Below are 23,840 nucleotides of genomic sequence, written 5' to 3' on the forward strand. Positions count from 1 at the left end.
GATTAACTACTCCTAAAACTACTACTACTAACAACTTGTTCACTGAGGTCAGTAAATATAACTCTGAAGAGCTGTTCCACAAAGAAAGCAGCTCCTAACACAGGAACAAAGGCATTAAAAATAACCTATTCAGATTGTGCAATACACTGCTCTGAAAGCTCACATGGGCAGGTTTCTCTCTGTCTTCAGGCTTTGACTTATGTTTGAGGATAAGAAGTTTTAGCTGAAAAAAATCTTCACTCCTGTGTCACCAGCTGGTAATTGCTGCACTGCTAAAAAGCAGCATCCTGGGTTGTTCAGAGAATTATTTCAGAGCGAGTGTGTAAGGTTAATTCTGAGCAAATTTTAATTAATGTCACACCCCTCTCTTTGCGGCCACCAGATGTACTGCTCCTGCATTCTCCTCACTCCACAACACACAGTGACCACCATGACCTAAGAACAGGTCTGCAGAGACACCACAAAATTCCCCTTGGGAGCTATGTTTTTCATTGCCATTTTCTCCTAATTTTCATAAAACACTGTTTTTTCTTGGCCAGCTCAGGTTCTGGAGTCAGTCTGCAGCACTGTGCTCACTTCAGTCACTTCTCCACACAAAAATTTCCTTGCACATCCTGATAACAACTGTCACCCTTTGGTATCAAGGGAGAACATCTACCTATCACCCTACAGAATGAATTTTTAGTTTGGCTTGTCTGCTTAGATGGGCAGGCCTGGAGTCCATAACCATTTCCTTCTTGCACTTAAAACTTCCATCAGGGAAAAAGACTTACCTAAATCAGGAAGGGGCAAAAATGGGAGTAAAGTTAATGCACTGGACAGTGTTTGGTGCCCTGAAGCACAAACTGAAACTAAACCCTTAACCTGCTGCAGGGGAGGAAGTGGAAGGGGAATGCCTATGGCATTCTCAGTGCCTTTGCTGCTCCCAAAACCCATATTCAAGAACAGTCACTGAACAATGAATCCCTTACCTTCATTTCTCCATAATGCAGGGGGTTCCGCACGTCAAGTGCCTGAATAATGCTGACCCCAGCATCGCTCCCCGTGGTCATCACCCCTTTGACTGTCACTGTGGCTACTGCCTGGCTAGAGGAGGACCAGCTGAAGTTGCCACTTCCACCCTGAGCCTGAAACACAGAGAGAAAAATCTTTCAAACATTTAATCAAGTACACGGTTCTCACATTCCACAGCTTCGGATATCTTGCATGAAAACCAAGAATGGCCTGAGAATGGGACATACAAATAAAATAACACCTCAGAACTTCATAAGCAAGAGAGAGATGAGAAGATTTCTACCCTTCATTCATTTTAATTTCAGCTTCTTTCATACACCAAAATAAATATCAAAAGTTCCATCAGAGTAAAACACAGGTGATCTCTGGACTTATTTTTTAATGCATATTGTTTCTTTAACTTCCTAAACATTTCCTTTAACCTATTTCATAATCAAAAATGAACAAGGTGATAAATCTTGTCTAGAGGGACAGTGTGAAAAACAAACAAATCTAAATTATGCAGGAGCTTAGCTAGTAATTTTTACCAGGAAAAGAGAATAAAAAGAAGATGAAGAGGAGGGTAATTTCCCTTCTTCCTTCCTCTGAGCACATGCACAACCTGATTACAGAAGGACACAGACAAATTAATAAACAGGTAGTGATGTGTTACAGGAGATGCATGGGATGTGGTGAGAAAGGCTAAAAGAATCCAAGAGCTCAGCACATTTGTAAAGGTACTTTAAATGAAACAGGGAGATGAGCAGAAAACATAAAACAGAAATACCCACTTCTCAATAACTGTATGAAGTCTCAGGTCCCTGCCATAAACCCCAGATACCTCACTACATTTTCTCTCTCTGGCAGTCAGTCTGCACTGAGGAGGGGAAGGGTAAAGCAACTTCCCCTGCAGTCTCATCATTACCCAGAGCCTGGCAGGGAGCTCCACACTGCTACCTGTGAGCAATGCCCTCCCCAGGAACCTCCACATGCTGAGCCTCACACAGCTGGCACTGCACCTCTCGTGCGTGAATGGAAGGAAGGCAACACAAACCATCTCATTAGCACAAATATGAACAAAGCAACCCCCAACAAACCAGACAGCTGCCAAAGGAAAACCTGCCAGGCCTTCTGATACCATCTGGAGGGAGTTACTTCAGCTATAAACACAATTTGTCTAGATCCAAAAATCCCTTTCGATTTATTTTCAGAAAAACTTCATCCACCCATTTGAAATAGCCTGACTGAAGCTATGGAGGGGAAGCCAAACTCTAAGGGAGAGGCAGGAACAGTTGAGCTGTGTGTATGCTGTTGACCACTGGTACTGTGGGATGTAGAGACCAGAAGAAATGTTTCAGCAAAATATTAATCTTGGGAGAAAAATGTTTCTATGTTTTTATAGAAAAAGATCAGAGTAAGAACAGCAACACAACTATTGCAGCACCATGAAGGAATGCTCTCTAGTGAAATACTTCATTATATATGCAAGATAAGGTGAGAATAGAACTGTGAGAGAGGTAGGAAACAAAACTACATTTCCTCTCCCTTACTGGTAAAACTCCAGCAGAATTATGAAGTACTGAAAATGCAGATTTAATACTAAGAAATTTTACCACACTCTGCTGGTGTGGTCAGGAATAGCATGAAGTAAACCAAACAATCCCACAGAACAGACAACCAGAGATGCAGGGCTTAATTCAATGAAGCTGCTCTTAGATTTCCACTGAGAATGCAGTTTAATCCTGTGAGATTGATTCTTTCCAGGCAGTCACTGAATCAGTAAGGCTGGAAAAGACCTCTGAGATTATCAAGTCCACCACTGAACCACATCCTCAGGTGCCACACTCCATGATTTTTGAGCCCTTCCAGGGATGGTGACTCCACCACTGCCCTGGGCAGCCTGTGCCAGTGTTTGACAACTCTTCCTGTGAAAAAATTTTGTCTAAACATCTAAACACGAGGATGTTTCCTCTCATCTTGTCCCTTGTTAACCTGGGAGAAGACCCTGGCACCAAGTGTCCTGCTGCCTGTTTGGATATGGTTTACTTAACACAGATCCAAAACTGAACACCACTTATGCTAAAAGAGAGAGGCAGGAGTTGTGCATCCAACACCTGAGTGCAGGATCTGGGTATCACTGGCCTGGGATAAGAGTCTGGGCTGAGAAAGCACAACTTCCTTTTCCCTACTTAGATTGGAGATACTGGATATTGGAACAAAAACCATTTGCTTCGTGAAGCGTAAGGAATAACTGACACCTTGGGAGCAGACACACCTAGTAAACATGGAAATCATCCCTTCTGTAAACGAGCTGTGGCCTTTGCCTCCCTGGAACTTTGTATTAGGAGCACGAGGTGTATGGCCAGTGAGGAATACTGATGTCCAAAGCTGGCAGAGTGCTGCTAATTAATCCTGCCCTGCCCTTTTTGCAGTCACTTCACACACTCATTCATATTTCCCATCCTTGCCAGCAAAGGGCAGCCTCTAATGTTTGCTGTGGATCTTTGGATATAAGATGCTCCTGGAATTCCAAACCATTCCAGGCATAGGTGTGTGGTGCATGCATGAAAGGGAGACAGGAAGGGAAGACCAGAGGTGGAAGGCAGACGAGTTTTTGTTTGTTGGTTTCTTGGTGCTTTTTTTGAACTGTATATTAATTCCTGTAATTAATGTCCCATGAAGTTCCTCCAAGTTACATTTTGGATGTCACCATGCCTGAAGCATCCAAAGTGAACCCTAGCTCAAAGGCATCAGGCCCCAGTGTGCCTGCCTGAGCTACACTCCCTGCACCTGGGTACTTCTTTGGCATACCTGGATGGTGTACTGGTAGACTCCTGCTTTTGGCTGCCAAGGAAACATCAGAATGCTGGGTACAAGAAGTATTGGAACATAGATCTCCAAATCCTGCTGGTTTTGCACTGGAACTGGTAAGGTATGAACACCTCCATCCTGCAAAGTGCAAAAGCACAGTGTTATAAATGGCGACACAGAGCTTCCCAGAGTTAATGTTTAGTCCTTAGGTACAGACAAGTCCTTGAAAACACCTCAGAGAGGAAGGAAAACTCTTTAGGACCACCTATGAACAGAGCTCCTAGTGAGCAAACAGCTCCTGGCAGCAAGGTATTAAATGAGCACTGTATTAAATGAGTGCTATTGCTATGAAGATCCAGGTGGCCACAATAATTTAAAAGCAAGAAGAAATACCCTCTTTCACTGGTCCTATATTGAGACCTCATTTGGAGAACCAATCTGGAGGCTTGACACCTATATTTACTCTTTGCTCATCCCACTGCGTACAAAATTCAGCCTGAAAGAGCCACTGCTCAGCCCCCCAAACACTGGCCTTCACAGCTCTGCTATCACTGCAGTGCCACAACCCTCTGGCACAACACACTGTTACTGCAGTTCTGAGGGAAAAACAGCTCTCAGGGGATGCCTTTCCACTGAAGAGAACATCTCTGACACAGAAAATGACCGTGGCTTATCACACTGAAGGAGCTACTAAATCCTGCTCAAGGAATCACTAAAATGATTTCACAGCAAATGGGCTGAAGTGTTGAATTTTCAAGCAAAAGCAACTAACTCACTTCCACACCACGTGCCCTAGTTAGCCATACATTCAGCAGCCTGCCCAACCAGCAGAAAGTTAATAAATATTAATTTGGAGAAATGTGCAGGCTAATACATTTGGCAGATTGTCATTCCAGAGTTTAAGATCACTTACCAATTGATAGCAAACTTCCCCAATGTAACTGACTGCAGAACAAGGCCAGGGTATGAGTGAGGATCCTACCACAATAAAGTGTAAAATTCCCTCAGCCTGTGAGAGGCCCCTTGCCCAGCACAAGGATCTGCCACGAGAAAAGAAATCAGTGCTGTGCACCACTGCCTTAACAGGAGTTTGCCACATGCTCAGGAGGAAAATCCCACAGTCTTTAATTTAAGCAAATCCTCTGTTGACTCAATTGACAGTTTCCATGAAGAAAGGATTTTAGAATTTGGCTCTTAATCTGTTCAAAGAAAGACAGCTCAGACCCGTGTAATTCTCAGGTTTCCTTTTGCTAGGAAGTTACTACTGCACAGCTCAAATATTTTTAGGCCTCCCAGTGAAGCAGAGGAGTTTTCACAAAGACACACCTGATCAACTACTGATGTCAGCGCAGCATCAATCGTGGTCTGACCTGCCTTCACAGCCATCACATAATGGTAGGACCCATTCAGAGAGGACTGCAGCACCTCAAAGTGTTCTTTGGACAGCTCTGTAGTAATTCGGATACTCTAAAATCAAAACATGAAACAGAAATTGCCACAGGTAACTGACATCAATGGAGGACAGAAAACCCTGAACATACAAGTCAGTGAGCAAACCACTGCTTAATAACACAGTTCAAAGACACGCTGCTAAAACTGATCAGAACTCTCCCTATGGAAGTTTCAGGCTTTCAGTAAGATTTTACCTTTAGATGTAACATTAACTCCACAGAAAGTTTTTTTTAAAACTATCAGCAACATGTAATTTAACATTAAAGTACTCATATTAATACCACTAAATAATTAATATTTTACAGTATTTTTCTAATTTTTTCCTTCTTCACACGAAAGAACACATTAATATATTGCCTCAACAGCACACTGCTGAGCTCTAGCTGAAACTCAGATTTGTATCCCAAAAAGCAATTATGTGCAAATAAAATAATACTCCCCTGGCTCCAATACTCTGAAAAGCAGTAATTTAATAACATTTTTCTTGTTGCAACTGAACTATTTAAATTCAGTTTCTTCTGAATTTAAGAACTATATATATTTGGTACCTAGTATATAGAATTTAGGAAGAGCCTCTTCCCTGTGAGGTTGGGCAGGCTGTGGCACAGGGTGCCCACAGCAGTTGTGGCTGCCCCTGGATCCCTGGCAGTGCCCAAGGCCAGGCTAGACAGGGCTTGGAGCAGCCTGGGACAGTGGAAGGTGTCCCTGCCCATGGCAGGGGTGGCGCTGGATGATTTAAGGTTGCTCCAAGCTCCACGCAACCTGACATACATTGTCTAACTTCCATTTTTTTCCTACAGCACTTAAGACTCCAATAACATCACATGAATCACCCAGAGTGCCTTATTTTTAAAAAGTAACAACAACAAAACAAATGGAAAGAATGAAAAGGCAAGAAACTACAAGCTTTGCACTGTCCTGTCTCAATGTAAATAAGAAACCACTCAAATAATTCCAAAGCAAGTCAGGATTTAGGAGACAGTCACTGAAAAGTATCTAAACATTTCAACTTACATCAGATAAATACACCTTATTGCTTGATTTATCATACACGTCAACTGTAATTTCATAAAGCCTGCCCGTTTCCAGGACCCATCTGTCACCTGGATGAACTGTAAATCCTGCAAAACAGGAAATATTGAACAGCACAAACCAACAGCCTCTTTATCTAATGGAGAAAAGCATTTTGCGTCTGGTGCCCACACTCTGCAGATGAACATTCATTATTTTAAACTGCTGACTACAGAGATAAAAGAAAGTACATAAAACCTATTTCCCATTGAGCTACTTTTATGAATAAAATTACTTTTCTGTGAAAACTAACACTCAACGGGAAGTGTGGAGATACAGCGTGAAAATCAGAAACAAGGCCAGAAATTGCATTAAGCAATCAGGAAGACTGCAGCAATACCAACCCAAATATGCAGGAGGTACCACATAGACAGTGCTGTTGGGCAGCCTGGACACCCCCTGCATGCGGATACCTGAGGGCTCAGTCAAGGAACACACAGCTTCTGCACAATCAAGATCAGCATTCTCCTGGGACTCCTCATGCCTCCTTGGCTATTTTAAAGCTAAGTGTACACTGCAAATAAACATTATCCCCACTTCACTGCAAGACAGTGAGCACTTTGGAGAGATCTCACTAGAGAATATAATGATTGAAATATAAAAATTAAATAAAGCCCCATACATTTCTAAAGTGACAGAGGGGAACAGACAGGATTTAAGGGATCTTTTGCCAACCTAATTTGTTAAAACATTCCAAGGCATCAAACAGCTCTGCTGAGACTGAATTCACAGCAGTACTGCTTTCCATGGCTCTTGATTTCCAGAGTCTCAGTACAAATGAGGATAACTTGATTCTTCTGTGTTGGCAAGGGTGGAAAGCTTTTCTCCTACCACAAAGTGGTGGCTGGAGAGGCATTCCTGAGGAAGGATACTCTTGTGCACCAGGATGAGGTTGGTTTGGCCCTGCTGCAATGCAGTCACAGTGGATGTTGCCTGGTCCAGCTTGGCAACTGACCGGGAGGGATCTCCCTTGGGATGGAGGATGTTGTTCTGGAGCTGCAGCTCATACTGCTCTGATGGCATTGCTATTTCTGGAGGTGAAACAAAACACAGGAAACAATAAAAGCAGGTGTGGCAATGTTTAGCTGTTGTTAATTATTGGTGATTATTTTTTATTGATGCTTAGTGCACATATTAAATCAATATTTTTAGTGTCTTGTAAAAATAGTGCTTCTGTCATCACATCAACACACACACACAAAAAAGAGCTTCTTGGCAAATTTGATGTCTGTGAAACTGCAATTCCCAACTAATATCATCTCAGTATTTAGACCTAACATTCAACTGATTTCCAGCTTCAAAGGAAAAAAAAAAGACAAAAGGGAAAAAAAGGAAAAAAGGAGAGAGGAGAGAAAACTCAAGGCACTGCATTTTGAAATGGGCATAAAGCCAGCTCACTCACATTTATTCAGGCTTTACTTTGTGAAGCAAATCCATTTGCCAATAAAACATTTTCTGTTAGAAAAGTTACTAATATAAATTTGATTTAAGTAAGAAAGTCAGTTCCTTAGTGACTGTCAACTCTAAAATGACAGTGTTAGCTCCTATTTTAAGTTACCCTTGTCTCTACATCCTTGACAAATCTGCAAGAGTATATTCTTAACATTCACTAGTTTTTTTTTACTGAAAGAACTACACAGCTGTATCATTGTGTGCCTTAGGAAAACAGTATTAAACATTAACAAAGCAGTTTAAACACAATTAAAATTTCTCAGCAGTTAAAAATTCACACAAAGCATTAAAAAATAAAACTGAATGAGAACAGAACAAACCTGTGATCTTCCCTTGCCTCAGTTTCTGAACTCTGTACTGAATTGATGTTCCTACCAGAAGATAAATGTCATATGCTGGATTTAAAAGGATGTTTTCCAAAATAAGCAATCTAACTTCTGCAGGGTGTACATCCTGTTGACAGAGGGGAAAAGAAAAGTAACCACATTAAAAGCAGCTCATTTGTTTGAAACAGACCATGCAGCAGGAACTTAGAATCTGGAAGTGAAAACCATTGCTGCAATTGGCTCTTTAGTTTCATCCCAACTGTTGTCACAACAGGGCAATGCAAGGGACAGTGAATGGTACAGAGATCTGCTCTGTGCACACAGTGCAAGAATGAAGAAAAAAATCACGTCGGTATGAAGATCAGTTTGGAGAATACAGAAAACCTTGAGACAGATGCTCATTCAGAAATTTAGAAATCCATCTTCTCCCCAACAAGCTGAAATCTTACCTTATAGATGCTTTCCTGAAGTCTTGCCTTTAATTTAGAACTCCCTGTCTTCATTCCAGACACCAAAATGGTATCTCCTTGCTTGGCAACTTTTTCCATTTCCAATATATAGGAAGGTGGGATGTAAGTGGATTCTAAGAACTTGAGTATACTGAAAAGTGAATCACAAAGTGAATAGAAAATTGTTAATCAACCTTTTTAAACCCACAGAGAAACACCACCAGCATCTACTCCCAGCCACTTCCATTTCTAAGCCAATTTAAGATGTTTGCTTGGGACCAGATATCCAAATTTTACTCATTCTTTGAGATATCTGCAGCTAATTTCTGTGACAGATAAGTTTGTCTGAAGCTTGCTTGTGAGCTATCAGAGGACTGCACATGTTGTCTATAATGACCCCTCCAGTTTGTTCAGTAGGTGAGACTGCAAAAACTCTCCATGTTGTAGAAGAACTGATGTGCAAGACCCAAAGCTTATGTTTATAAAAGCACCAGCTCAACAAACCCAGAACGTAACTCTGACCTCCCTCAAGAAGCCAGGATGTATTTAATAAATTACTACGAAAATCATCTACAAAGAGAGACCTTGTAGTAACTGTTAGAAATTTCAGTGAAAAGTGGCAGAAGAGAGGGAAGGAATTCGCCATGAATGGGTAAGTGACAGGAAATTTTGGAAAGCGGAGCATGTTTTTCAGGGTGTCACCTTCTGTATGCACATGACCTGTTTGGCTTCATGTGCACTTTCAGAGAAAAACCAGTAGAACCATATGGAGAACAGTTACGGATATTAACACTTTCATGACAATTTATGATTTATTTCACAAAACTGCACCACCTTTAGAACATTTTTAAGCATAATCATAGTTATGCTAACAATAGAGCATATATCAATACTAGTTTGGTTAAAACCACATCAGCAAGTACCTATACTGAAAGAAAAAGCTCAATATGTACCAGGACTTGGGATATCCAGTCCCATTAAGCCATTCATTCTGGCTCTCACTCAGAGAGAGCAGCTTCAGGTGTATTATGGGCTTAGCAGGCTTTCCCCAGCCAGTGCTGCTTCTCTAAGGCTGCAAAATCAGTTTGTGTTTGCCCAGGAGCGAAGTCTTGCTGGCTCCCCCCACTCCACCTGCACTGTATTTGGAGTGTCAGTATGAGGATGGAAGCTGGCTGTTAACCATTCTGCTCTGTAGAAGAACTGGTTTCCCCACAAGGAATCCCCCTATTTCAACACCAGAACTAGCTGTCCACTGACATCTGAAACTCTTAACGTTCGGAGAGCTCCTTTCTGAAATGGAAGGGGACTTTTTTTCCTTAAAAAGCTAAAAATAAAAGTCTGCTGAAATCCTGAGATAATAATCTTACTGATAAATCTTCTTTTTGCATGAGATGTTTCAGCAAGATCAACAATCACATCTGTTTATTTCTAATTATTGCATCAGAGCTCCCAGAGCTGCTCACTATCAGTTAAACTAAGCAAAGTGCCCAGGCTGTCGAGTAGGTTAAAAAAACCCAACCTGAAACAACTGACCCGTAACATTATAATTTTAGGCATCCGTTCAATAAACTGCCTAGGTGTGGGGAAGTATTTTTTACACATCAGACTGAACAAACCTTTGAGACCAAAGGAAATTACTTTACCGTAGAGCGTTGTGGGAGTCTGAGAAGCCATCGGCCTCTGGGTCCTTCACCACTGTCCAGTCAAACACCAACCCTGCCAGAGTGCTGAAAGTGTTTCCTACAAATCAAACAACTAGATTAAAACAAAAATGGAGACCAAGCACAGAGTCTTCCTGGAACATAAACCATTAGTTATTTCCCTGGGAAATTTCTCTATTTTCCCCCTACAAGAAGAACCATAAAGCACCCTCGAGTTTGCACAACACAAAGGCACGAATCAGTGGTAATCACACATCCTCTGAACAGAGAGAGACATAATTCTCTCCCAGGATTTTCCTGGGAAACTGTATGAAAGCTCAGAGAAAACAATTCTCATCTCCATTTGCTGCACCTGTTGTTGTGAACATGTGGAATGTGTTATGGAGTTTATTCACCAAAGAGAGATTTCTTAATTGGACTCTGGTGATGGTGTTTTGGATTCACTGACCAATTGGATCCATGCCCTGTCTGGCAAGGGTAATGGGTTTTTTTGCGTAGTATAGTATAGTATAGTAATAATAAAGCAATTGATCAGCCTTCTGCAATCATGGAGTCAATGCTCATTACTCCCTGTCAGGGGACTGCTGCTACTATATGAATCCAGCTGTATGAAAGCTCAGAGAAAACAATTCTCATCTCCATTTGCTGCACCTGTTGTTGTGAACATGTGGAATGTGTTATGGAGTTTATTCACCAAAGAGAGATTTCTTAATTGGACTCTGGTGATGGTGTTTTGGATTCACTGACCAATTGGATCCATGCCCTGTCTGGCAAGGGTAATGGGTTTTTTTGCGTAGTATAGTATAGTATAGTAATAATAAAGCAATTGATCAGCCTTCTGCAATCATGGAGTCAATGCTCATTACTCCCTGTCAGGGGACTGCTGCTACTATATGAATCCAGCACTATATATAGGATAAAAACAAATTTACTTTTCATTACTAATATATCACCATACTTCACCTGGCATTCATGGTTTACAAACACAGGTGGGATGGGCACAATAACCAAAACAATTAATTCCACCTTTTACAGCAGCTTGACACATTATTTCCCTTCAGTAGTTGTCCTAAAAGTCCCTTGCTTGGAGTGCTATGTGTGCACAAAACTTGACTGTTGAAAGCACAGAATTCTTACCAGATCATTGCTCTTTTTCTGATGCTACAGACTACAAAAAGCAGAAGTTTTCTGCTCCTGTTAAATAACAATGCATTCAGTCCAAATGCACTGACTCTTATGAGCCCAAATAGTGTGTCCCAAAAATGAGTGTTTGTGTAGTAATTAAACAGATTGAACAATAGGTGGTTGGTCTCAAACATCACCTCTGAACCTGCTGTCAGATACCTGACCGTTCACAAAAACATCCTTTTGCAAAATTCTTTAGACTACCTCAGCTCAAAAGAAAAAAAAAAAGAAAAAAGAACACTCAACTTCACAACGTATTATCCAGAGAAACACCTTAAAATTCTCCACTTGGCTTCAAACAATCAACAGTGTGACAAATCAAGCTAGTGCATGTATCACACAGCTAGAACTTTCAATATATATTTAATTTCCTAAAAACAGATCTCTTACCTTCTGAATCCAAAGCATGAATTTTGAGCTCCAGTGGTGAATCCTCAAGGTAGAGCTCTCTCGTTGTGGACACAACTTGAATGCCATGAATTAAATCAACGATGGCATCACAGCGAAGCACTTGTCCAGTCACTTGAAGAAACATCAGAAAGAGCACAAGAAAGTACAACACTGCATGTGCTCATCAAGAACAATGAGAAGTCAAGATGCACCTCAAATTTAGCCAGTGACACAAGACACTGATAGTGAAGGAAATGAAACTTGGTCATGACCTTGATGAAGAAACTCGTGGTCAAACGGTGGCTCAGAAAGCAAGAAAAACAGTTCCCTTCCTCACTGGACTGCAGAAACTCTGATTTCCATCTGCACTGACAGGTACAGGTGTTGTCTGGGAGTGCTTATGCTGAGTTGCTACAGTGCTCTCAAGTCCCACAGAAATTAATGGCTTTTATCCACAGACAATAAACGCCCATAAACTCCTTCAGTTAGTGACTGCATGGCATTTAATTGACCATCTGGTTTTGTCTCTCTGTCACTATAAAAACTAACCAGGTATATTGTATGACTGACACAAAAGCAACTGCCACCTTTTTCAAATGTGCAGCATCTGAATTTGCGCTAGTCATTTTTATTAAACACTTTTTTATATTTCACTCACCCCCTCTATTTGTAGATTTTGGGGGTTGGAGGTTTTAAGAATTACTTTTTTCCTCGGTGTATCATTACAATCATCAACACTTCTCTGAGGCAAACAGAAGCTACAAACCACACCCACAGAAAGTCTAAAATGACTGTGCATAGGAACTGAAATGTGCCTGTGCACCTCTAGGTCTCGGCTGTGTTGCCGGAGGCCGGCAGGATGCCCGCAGAGGCAGTGCTTTGCTCAGACTCACGTGTGTCCTCGGCAGAGATGATGGCGGTGAGGCGCGTGGGCTGCGAGGAGCGTGCCTGGACCAGCGCCCTCTGCGAGCAGCGGCAGCCGGCCGGCCCCAGCGGCTCGATGCTCGCCACCTCCGGCCGCGTGGACGACCTGCGGGTGCGGAGCTGTCAGCACGGGTGTCAATGAATAAAAAGTTATCTGTTTTTTTTAAGGTCGCAGAGTTAAAACAAATTGGACCAGTGCTGTTAAGTTAGCTTCATTGTTAAGAGTTCTTCTTCAATTACCTGTTAATGGCTGGTGATTAACCATTGTCCCCCTGAGGCTTGCCAGGGACCCTTGCAAGTACCAGGAGAATGGGAGTGGCATCAGAGCTAGTATGCAGATGAGAAATGCATTGCACTAATTTTTGCAGTTTTCCAGGAAAACCCCCAAAAATTACAAGCCAACATAGAACTGAGTGACCTAAGCGATGTCTAAGGATGGGAGCGTAGTCCAGTGCATGCTTGGATCCTTTTTGCTTTTCACCCTAACCTGAAAGGATGTTGACTAGAGAGAGGACCCGAGGTGTTGGACCGAAAAGGCGGAATCTCCTAATCTCTCATGAGGACGGAATCCCCAGCTCTGCCTGCAGACCAGCAGACACAGCTGCATCATCCTCCTCCTCCTCCGTGCCACTCCTGGGAGCACCGGCGGCGTGGGCGCGACCCGTCGATTGCTGATTCTTTTTAATAAAGGCATTAAAAAGGAGAAAGATCTCCTGCCCACTTATTTCAACAGGCATCACAGCTCTGCCTTCAAAGCTGCCCCAGCAATTCACCTGGGACGTGCTGTGTGGTCAGCAGCTGGCTTTGGGAAAAGCTGGATGGCAGCAGCTCCTCGAGGACCCCAGCCAAGGCAAGCGTGGGCTGAGGACAGGGAAAGCCTAGGCCAGAGGCAGGGCAGGCAAGCTCAGCATTATCTCCACTACAGAATCAAACAACCTTCCCCTAAACCCACGGAGCAAGCCAGGGCATTACTTAGTGGAGCCCAGCTCTCCCTTCCACTGCACCAAAACCGTCAAGATAAAACAACAACAAAAGTTGGAGAGTTATTAAAAACGAAGCCTCTTGAAAGTAAATCTGAGCCAGCAGCAATACACATCTGAGGGGTAACTGCAGTGAAAAGTTCCAGCAGCCAAAGCCCTCGGTAATGACTCCGGGCCTTCAGCCCCGTGCCCCAAGCCGGTCCCGGCTGCTGCTGCCCGGCAGCGCTCACGGAGCCGGGCAGGGAGGGAGGGAGGGAGGCAGCGCCGGAACCCAGCCCAAAACAGCCCCCGCTGTGTGCTCGGGATCCACTCACAAGGGCCCTTTGAAGGATTAAAACAATGAAAGCAAGCACTGATGGGTGACAAAGCTGCTCGGGAATTGCTTCTCCAGATGATGACAGCAACTGATGAAAACGCTGTGCTATCTGGTAAATGCAACCTAATCTGGGCATGTATCCCCCCTGGTAAAGATGGGGAAGGTGGATGGGTTTGGACCTTTTTTCTGGAAGATGTACAAAAATGCCTATCTGGGATATGTGGGGAAAATTCTGTAACCCAGCAAGGAGCAGGATGGGAGATCCAAACTAACAGCAATGTCATGTATGACTGAGTCCCCAGTCACAGGTTTCACCTCCTTCTCTTACTGGCACAACCAATAAATCCACACCAGCATAAAACTGAACTTCTCCTTAACTAAAATCGTATGTATTGAAAAACAACACTTCACACTGCACTCAATTATATGAGAGTTAACAGCTGCAGCCCAGGTGAGCATGGACTTCTGCTTGTAGCCACTGCAATAAAACTGCAAATCCTGTTTGGAACCTTAAGCTCCCAATAGTATTTTGCTTACATAAGGAGTAATTTTAGAGGATTTTTAAACAATACCAACTGCTGACCCAGAATTTCAAAGTACTTTATCTGATCAAGGAAAAAAACAGCCCACAGCAGTATGCAATGAGCAATTTAAACACCAATTAAAAGCTTAAACCTGAAAATTGTTTGTTTATATCTGGTCTATATACCTAAACAATGTACATAATAATGTGCATATTTTTTATAGTAGGGTTACACTGTTTCTAAAATAATAGTTTTCTGTATTAGCAGCATACAGCTTAAAAAAATTAAAATATGTTTTAGAGATTAAAATTGAGCAATTAGTTATTTTCCTGCTGTTCTGCTGTTCACAGGCAACCATGAAACAGTTTTCTAACACTGAGCAAGTTTCTTTAAACAATATTAGCATTCACAACAAGTAAGGCTTTCCTGTACTTGCCTGGTTGGCTTTTGAAGCTGAGCATGTGCATTTGACTTAGTCTGCATGCAGGTATTTTTAAATAAGTACTGTATGTAGGAAATTGACTTTTATTTAGCTCTTTACACTGCTTAATGCTCTCTGCCATTAGATATTTTGTTATTAATTTGAGGATTTTGCATTCTTGCAGTCTGGTATTGATTGTGTTTACAACACAACAGGGGTTTCACTGTGGTTTGTATTTGTTCTTTTAATATCTGGCTATGAATTGTAATACAAAACCACTGTGGTTTGCATAATAGCAGAGCTGTAAAACGGAATCTAAATACAGGATACTTTTCAGACTAGAAAAAGGGAGGAAGAAAGATCAACAAAAATTAAATTGTAACTGTAAACATACATACACTCCCCAATTTTAAAGGAACTTTCAAACTTTTACAGCTAAAAGCAGTACACTGCAGTAAAGAAACTGAGATTAGACACCATTTGGCTTCTAGCAGTAGTTTAAGAGGTAGAATATCAGCTGAATGTCTTTTTTTCTAATACAAATTTTACTCAAGTGGGCCTTTCTGAGGCTTGGTTTTGTATTGATTTATATTTAAAAACAATCTGCACGAGTAGTGTTTTTTCCAGCAGAACACAGGAAGTATCTGATGACCCCTCTATCATTCAGCAATATCAGAAGCACACTCTGTTTACAGCTACCTGGATGCAGGGCCAAGCACAGAGAGGCAAAGGCGTTAATCAGCCAGGCTGGGCATTACAGCAGCACTATGCTGGGATCACTATTGGGTCCTAGATCGGCAAGAAAAAGAAACTTCAGCTTTAAGTGAAAAAAACCCGCAATTTATATCCCCTGCCAACTACAGCAGCTCTTCAGCAGTGTGTCAGCGTGTGACATTGAGAGCTGGGCTTGTCAGAAGGCAAAATTAGATCCTGAGAAGACAGCAATGGGAAGCATTTCTGGCACTTGCTCTGGATCCCATGCCAGCGCCTGTAAGAAACAGTAAGGCAGGGAGGAAGCACTTGAAAGAAGAGTGAGGAGGGAAGGAGGAAAAAAGCTCACAAAACTCCCCAATTTGTATTTCCCTCAGAGCAAAATCCTCCTTGCTGAGGAATGAATGGCACCGGCAAAGAGGCTGCCAGTCCTCTTGTCAACTTCTGCTTCATTCACCATTTCCTTTCCCCTCCAGGGCCCCAGACAGAGCCATGTGCCAAGACTGTATCCACACATCTACCCAAACCCATACCTGTGTTCTTCATTGACTGCTCTGTAACACCACATATCAATACCTCACCAGATTATACTTCATTTATTTATCAGCTGGTTCAAAGATCAGGCACCCATTCCTGTTTCTCTCCCTGGCAATCCTCTGTTGATTCTCATTGCTCCAGTGTTTTATGCTGTTCTGCCAGCTCTTCAGACTAAACTCAGCTGACTGAGTCAGCAAAAATCCACCTCTGTGGAGCTGCACCACAACTGTCAGTTGATCTGATTTTTAGAATTTTACCAGGCATTTGGGCTGGTATGCAGTCAGAGGGAAACTGGGTAGTAAAAGTCTCCAAGAGTTTGGGAAGATTGGACTTATATAGTTATATACTCTTGGAACTAAGAAGTCTAAAGTGAAGAAGTCTAAAACATTTATTTCATGAGTGTTCAGCAGTAAAATGTTGCCCAAAATCAACAAGTCCCAAATCCTTCTGTCTGCAGGCAGGTGATGCTCAGACTGAGAAAAAGCTTTTTTCAAAAGTAAACTTGCACTGATATTCACACATCAGCTAAGGAAAACAGTATTTTTTCTTGTGCCTCCTGGGCTCTGTCAGAACACTTCTGCTACAGACTCACACCCCCTGCTCTGTTTCTGAGCCAACACTCTCAGGTAACACACACACACCTGAGCCACAGCAGCACAGCCCCTCTCACTTTACCACCTAGCACACCTCAAACCAATTCTGAGCTCCTGCTGCCACTTCCAAGAGCCTGAAGCCCTGCTGGGAAAGCACAGCCAGGTATCAGGGAGAGGGATAACATCCTGCTGCCCACTGCAATGCCTTACAAGAGGGAAACACAGAGCAGGTGAGAGGCATAGAGGGGGATAAACATTTAAGATGTCACTTCACAATATGGAAGTTAACAGTATCTCACACAAAACATGTTTCAGTGAGAGTCAGACAGGTATTTTTAGACCTGTGGTAAAGCAGGTGATCCAGGAAGCAACACAATTTCCAGATTACCAGGGATGAAACTATTGGTCTCAGAGCAAAGCAACAGATCTCAAGGAACAACACTACTGATACAGATTTTTAAAAGCACACAAGCCAGCACATGGAGAAATAAGATCAATTTACAGCAAAAGCACAATAAGGTAAGGAGCTAGAAAATGAGCTTTGCCAGCCAACTACTGTGACAGCAACACTGTGCAGTGGGTTTGGGCTCTCTGGAAATATCTGTGCATCCCACAGCTCCAACACCACTTGGCCCCTGCACCTCTCCCTTTACTACTCTGCCACCAGCTCCTCTCCCATGGCAGTTACCTCAATACAACCCTCTCAGTGAGGGCTACCAGTAGCACACACAAACCTTTCATTACGGTGGCAATAAACTCCTCTCCATTTCCACCAGCCCTCACCATGTATCTCAATTCTACACTCCATGAAATAATGACATAGGTAAACATATATGTACACTGAAGGTAATTTCTCCTACAAACACCCAGCCACAGAATGTACCTTGCAGGGAAATGGGTATTTTGTGTGTGTGTGCCCCCATCCTCCCCACAAAAGTGTTACTATGGTATGGCAGGTTTCAAGGAGAAAATTCTGCTTCTGACTGTTTTCATTCAGGCGTAATTTCTGGATTAAGGTAATTAAAAGACAAATACAGATGCAATATAAATCCTGCACAGACTGTATTTTATGCCTGAAGATATTACCACATAGAATATTTACAGATAGAAACAGTGTGCTTTGAAAACAAAGCTTTACCCAAAAATTAATTTTAATATAAAGGCAACCCAAACTCCAGAAGGCATGAGCATCTTGAAAATCAGAAAATACTTTAGAGCCATGCTTGTAACTTTACCACTACTCCCAGTTTGCTGGGATGATGATAGAACTTGACCTTTTCCCTCTCAATCAGTGGAACTCTCAGACACCACTACAATCGCTTTGAAAATATCCTACTTTCAGAGCTAAACTTGAAGGCTGAAAGGGAAACTGGGAAAAAAAGAAGGTCACAGCATGCTATAGACTGATCTTTTGGGAAATTGGACACTTGTCTTTGAATTCTGAATGCTTGAGATGAGTAATGCAGACCTTCAAAAGGTGTCATTTGCCATCAGATGCTGCTGTACAACCAGAACAGCTCTCATAGGCCACCTCTAACACCCCAATCTCCCATGTTACAAACCCCCAGTCCCTTCTCCAGACACAGAGGGCCTGAATCTGACCATTTCCATTCAAATCCCTGCTTTCACGCGCACACACACACACACCCATTATTTCCCAAATGTGAGGCAGTCACTCCTTCCCAAGCCATTGCATTTGGTACTTCCAAACTCATTCAGTTCAACAGCCCCTGTCCAGTAAGAGCTCCCTCAGACAGGAAGGGCAGGAATCCTGTCAGCGAGTGGCTGTGCTGCTGCTCCTCCAGACACATTTCCTTCTAACCCCCACAGCTCCAGGCCTGTGGGACAAGGATGCAGAGGGAGAGAGCCAAGATGCAACTGCTGCCTCTGCTCAGGCACACACACACACACAGCTTCTGCTTCCTCCAGGGGGTTTGCTGAGCACACCTCAAGTTTCACAACCCACATCCTGCCAGGCCTTCCAAAGCAGAAGTGAATAAATGCCCATTTACAAGCCACAGAAAATAAGAGCACGCAGAAGGTGAACTGGGTGTAATTTCCTTAAATCTCAACCAAAATTCATCTCTGAAGGGCAGAGGAAAAGGATGGAAAAGGATGTTGAGGCCTGTCTCCATGAGGGATATGAGTCATTGCATACTGGCAAACACACTCTGAAGTGACAAAAATCACCTCCAATAGAGATATGAATGTGGGTAAAATATGGCATTTCCCTGGAGAACAATGTTACATCTTTTCATTTGCAGACTTCAGTGAGATTAGCAACGATCTCCATGCTTCTGACAGCAGGATAGCATCTGGCATGTGCAGGAATGGCTGCAGCCAACCCAGCATCACCTCACAGCTCGCTGGCAAACAGGAAAGGGAGTCAACACTTCCAGATTTTACTAGTGCTTTGATGAGTTTTGGGGTTTAGCTTTATGCAATGTAATTTACCTCACAAACCAAACCCTTTTAAAGGCTCAGCAGCCTTCAAAAATTTGAGTAAGGAAAGAGAAAAAACCCACAGTTGTGAGATTTTCACTGAAGTGATCCATTAAAAATTAAATTACACGACCACAAGCAGACAGCTCATCTAATAACTTTCATTTAGTTGACTTCTGAATAAAATTAATTACTGCTCTTCTGCATAAGCACCCTCAAATATATAAACTGTAACAGACCAAAGGTTTATACCCAGCCCAGAGATGAGAAATGTACAACTGAGCAAAGAAACAGAATCAAAATATAGCCCATTAGGATTTATTTCAGTAACTGCCACATGCAGAACAACTGCAAACTGCTACACACATCCATCTGGCACACATGGAAGTATCATCCTAGACATACCTCGACTGCTGCTTCTTTTTCAGGTGGGTACCTCCTTCTCATTACTGATTAAGCTGCCATTCTGGAGCTCGATGGAAAGGAGTTGGCAACATTTGTTTAACATGAAGACTACCGTGAGCTTTCTAAATTTGCACATGCTGTGGGATTTGCCTTCAGCCTCGGTGCTCAACACCACCCAGTCCTCCCCCCTGTGCAAGGCAGGAAGGGGGCTCCCAGCCAGATGTTCCTGGAGTACATCCCATGTGCTCAACACAGAAAACCAGGAAAGCTTTCACTTTTAAAACTTGACTTCACTGTCCCCAGGTGAAGTCTTTAAGGGTGCTGTTACCTACACTTACAGCAGCACTGAGAGGCTCCTGACTTAGCTATGAATCATGTCCACACCCTGAGCTCAAAGCTGTCAGGACCTTCATTACCAACTACTGCAAGGAAAGGGCCATTTCCACACCAGCAGCAGAGTGGCTGCTGTCCCCACATGGCACTGAGGCCGTGTGTGCGTGGGGTGGCACTGAGGCCGTGTGTGTGTGGGGTGGCACTGAGGCTGTGTGTGTGTGGGGTGGCACTGCGGGAACGCAGGGCAGCAGGGCGAGCACATGGGGGTGCGTGGAGGCAGAGTGGGCAGGGTACACGGAGCAGCAGGTGGAGCGTGTGTGCGGGGAACGAGCAGAAGCAGGTGGACACGTACGGGGTGTGCGGGTGGGTGCACACGGGCTGTGAAGCACATGTCGGGCACGGAGCCATGGCGGGAAGCTTCCTTTACAAGCAGGGACCTTCTGCTCAGGGCCCGGCCTGCAGACACTGCCCTCCTCCAGCGGGTTTAACCCACACTGCGCAAAACAATCAACCTTTCCCCTTAGGGATTATCTCCTTGTCTGCTCCGGCACTGCTGGGCCGCCCAAACCCACCCGCAGCGAGGTAAAAGTGCTGAGAGAGGGCCCGGCTGCCTCGGGAGCCGTCAGGCTCCGCCGCGGGCCGAGGAGCCGCCGCAGGTGCCGGCGGGGGGAGGAACGGACAAAGGGCGGCGGCACCTGCACTCACCATCGGTAGCAGCCCTCGCTGGCCTCTAGCGTGAAGTTGACGCGGGTGCCGCGGGTGAAGGGGAGCAGCACCTTGGGGGTGTTGAGCTTGGAGGAGGCGGCGAGGTGCAGCAGGAGGAGCAGAGGCAGCGCCCCGGGCGCGGGCAGAGCCATGCTGCGCGCCGGCGGGACCCAGAGGGGCGCGAAAGTGCGGCGGGAGCGGCGCGGCGGGGCCGGGCAGGGCGGCCCGGGGGCAGGGCCTCCCTCCGCCCTCCGGGGCCGCACCGCCCTCCCTCGGGGGAACTCCAGCGGCGCCGACTGCGAGGCGCTGGTCGTTTGAAAAACCTCCTTTTCTCCGGGCCTAACCCCAAGCATCTCCTAGGAGTCGTGCTCCAGACCCTTCCCCGGACAGGCTCCAGCACCTCAATGGCTGTTATGTCCTGGGGGAACCAAAGCTAAACGCAGGATTCGAAGCCTGGCTTCTCCCGAGCGCAGCACAGGGGGGACGGTCACGGCCCTAGTCCTGCTGCCCCTGGCCTTCCCGGCCCCCTTCGTGCTCCCCGGGCACACGGGTGCTAACAGCCCCACTAACCTATGGTTCATTCATTGTCATAGCATCTCAGAACGGTTTGGGTTGGAAGGGACCGTAACTCACCGACTCCCACCCCTGCCATGGGCAGGGACACCTTCCACTGTCCCAGGCCGCTCCAAGCCCCATCCAGCCAGGCCTTGGACACTTGCAGGCATCCAGGGGCAGCCACAGCTGCTGTGGGCACCCTGTGCCAGGGCCTGCCCACCCTCACAGGCAGGAATTTCTTCTTAACATCTAATCTCAAACACCTCTCTCTCAGTTTGAAGCCATTCTCCCTTTCCCTGTCACCCCAGGCCCTTGCAAATTGCCTCTCCCCATCTTTTTTGTCAGCCCCTTAAGGTACTGGAAGGCCACAATTACATTACACCAAAGCTTCCCCAGGCTGAACAAACCCAATTGTCCCAGCTTTTCCTTGTATGAAAGATGCTCCATGTGTGGAGGATCCACCTGTCCTTACCTATGACAGAGGGATGGTACATGTATGCATCAGGAAAATTGACTTCGGGAAGGGCAAAAGCTTCTTGGAGTAAAGATCATTAAATCCTACCCAGAAGGTCAGCTCCTGTCCAGGGACACCAGCTAAGAGTTTACCCAGCTCTAATTTAGGTGGTATTATCGAAGTTAACCAGTTCTCATTTATGCTAAGCAAGTAAACTTATACAGGATGTTCTCTTTACATAGGAGCACTTTTTGCACTATTTATTCAGCTCGTGTTTTATTTATCAGTACCTCAGCAATGCTGTTCCACTTTCTGTCCCAGAAGAATGTGTAGTCCTGGACAGTTCACTTCTCCCTGCAGCTTATGTGTGTGTATTACTCATTTTCTGATTGCACATCATGAAACTGTGTGGTCTGATTTAGAGAAGAGCTGAACTTTACAGCTGCAATTTCAGTCAATAGGAGCTGGGCCTAGAGAGATGTGTAATGTTAAAGGTTTGGCAAATCAAGCCCCTGCACTTTAAATTGCTCCCCAAAATACTGAGGGTTGTTTATTTTCTTTACTTTTTCTCTCATTGAAGTTGGAACCTTTCTTTGTAGGCATGTTAGGAAGATAAGTTCAGTAAAGACTGGAATATTAGGGAGGAATTTGATAAAATCGCCCACGATTGCAGAGTGCAATGTGTTTACAGTTGGTACAATTACAACTGAGTAAATAAGAGGTAGATAGTGAGTACCTTGCATCCTGTGTTGTGAATGAGGTGAGGAAATATCTTTATCCCAGTACTTCCTAGCTTTAAAAGCAGGGTGTGCAATCTCAGAATTTACTTCCTTTCTCTCATCAGCAGTGGTGGTGATGAGTATTCAATGCGAGAACAATAATTTTCCAGTCACAAACACTTCTTAGAGTTATTTTCATGAGGACCAGCAGGGTGCAGTTAGTTACTTAAAGCTTATTGATGAAACATGACAGTGAAGTACTGCAAGTAAACATCCAACACATCTTTCAGAGCATACTGAGCAATTTTAAGAGCAGAGTAAGGCAGGAGACACTGATGAGCAAATCTGCAGTTTCCATTATATGGGAAAATTACCACGTGAATTTTGTGCTCACTTGAATTGGAAGTCATGCATTGCAGCACTGTGTTAGCACTTCTTTTGGCCAGAGGAGGGTGAGCTGGGAGGCAGCCAGTGCAGTGTGTGCTCGGTGACCCTGACTCGGGGGTAGGAGTCACTAAAACATCAGCGGCTGACTTAGCAGCGGTGCTGCACTGTTCTGCTTTCCCCTTCCATGCTGCTGTGAGATCCATAGGAGCCAGCACATCCCTCCTCCCAGAACAACACCTCCTCTCAGGGTTACCTGGTGTGCTGCAGACTGGGAACATGATACACGCACCAGGAATGTGAGGTGATTTTACAGACATCTCAATGTACGCCGGAGTAAGTCTGATAAAGAACACAAATGGAAATGTCTTGGTCACAAAGAATGCGATTACAGAGCGATAAGAGGGAGTGCTTTAACGAGCTGCTTAAGGAGGGAGATAGGCAAACAATAAATGGTTGTTCCCTAAGGAGCTGAGCCTTGTGTGGAAGAATTTCAAGGGATTTCAGAGGCAATCAAAATACATGCAATAAATAACAAAACAACAGGTGCTGACCATGTTTCTACTGGAATATGAAACTAAAAGGGAGAGAATTACTGGAAGATTTTACAAACTCACTTGGCTGGTCTGAAGGTCTGAAAACACTGCCAATGAACCAAAGAAACATGTACTCTGATCAAATATTTTAAATCTATCTATTTCTGAGGGAAATATATTTTTCATAAAGCTAAAATGTGTATAAAATGTGTATCAATACATTATTAGGTGATCTGTTGGCAGTGAAATACTTTTAAATCCTTGTTCAAGAAAAAGAAGTATTTGAATGGCACAGTGAAAAAGGACCATCTGGACAATAAACACTTGGCTTACTTTTCAGGCGTTTCATATTTTTAAATGTCTAAATAATTTAAAATAGTTTAAATACTCATCTTCAAAACAAAAGAACCCCAAGAGAACCCAAACCTAAACAACAAAACCAACTCTGAATAAAAGCAACTTAGAAGGTGAAACTTCAGCAAAATGCTAAGGCAACAAGGTATGGAGGGTT

At 43.9% G+C, this 23,840-nt stretch overlaps 1 protein-coding gene across 1 annotated transcript in view; it reads right to left on the reverse strand.

The window, feature by feature from the left end:
* Positions 1-20,883, reverse strand: part of NUP210 (nucleoporin 210) — a 48,919-nt gene extending 28,036 nt beyond the window's left edge. The window contains exons 1-12 of the mRNA XM_039708559.1: positions 20,682-20,883; positions 12,684-12,820; positions 11,791-11,922; positions 10,198-10,294; positions 8,555-8,705; positions 8,100-8,232; positions 7,200-7,358; positions 6,672-6,740; positions 6,271-6,377; positions 5,131-5,271; positions 3,805-3,942; positions 972-1,127 (exon numbers count right to left, since the gene is read on the reverse strand). Of these exons, the coding sequence (XP_039564493.1) occupies positions 972-1,127; positions 3,805-3,942; positions 5,131-5,271; positions 6,271-6,377; positions 6,672-6,740; positions 7,200-7,358; positions 8,100-8,232; positions 8,555-8,705; positions 10,198-10,294; positions 11,791-11,922; positions 12,684-12,820; positions 20,682-20,833 (1,572 nt within the window). The 5' untranslated portion in view covers positions 20,834-20,883. The remainder of the gene's footprint in view (positions 1-971; positions 1,128-3,804; positions 3,943-5,130; positions 5,272-6,270; positions 6,378-6,671; positions 6,741-7,199; positions 7,359-8,099; positions 8,233-8,554; positions 8,706-10,197; positions 10,295-11,790; positions 11,923-12,683; positions 12,821-20,681) is intronic.
* Positions 20,884-23,840: the final 2,957 nt, after the last annotated feature.

This window comes from Passer montanus, unplaced genomic scaffold, assembly GCF_014805655.1.
Source record: "Passer montanus isolate IOZ18808 unplaced genomic scaffold, ASM1480565v1 scaffold205, whole genome shotgun sequence".
Taxonomy (NCBI): Eukaryota; Metazoa; Chordata; class Aves; order Passeriformes; family Passeridae; genus Passer; species Passer montanus.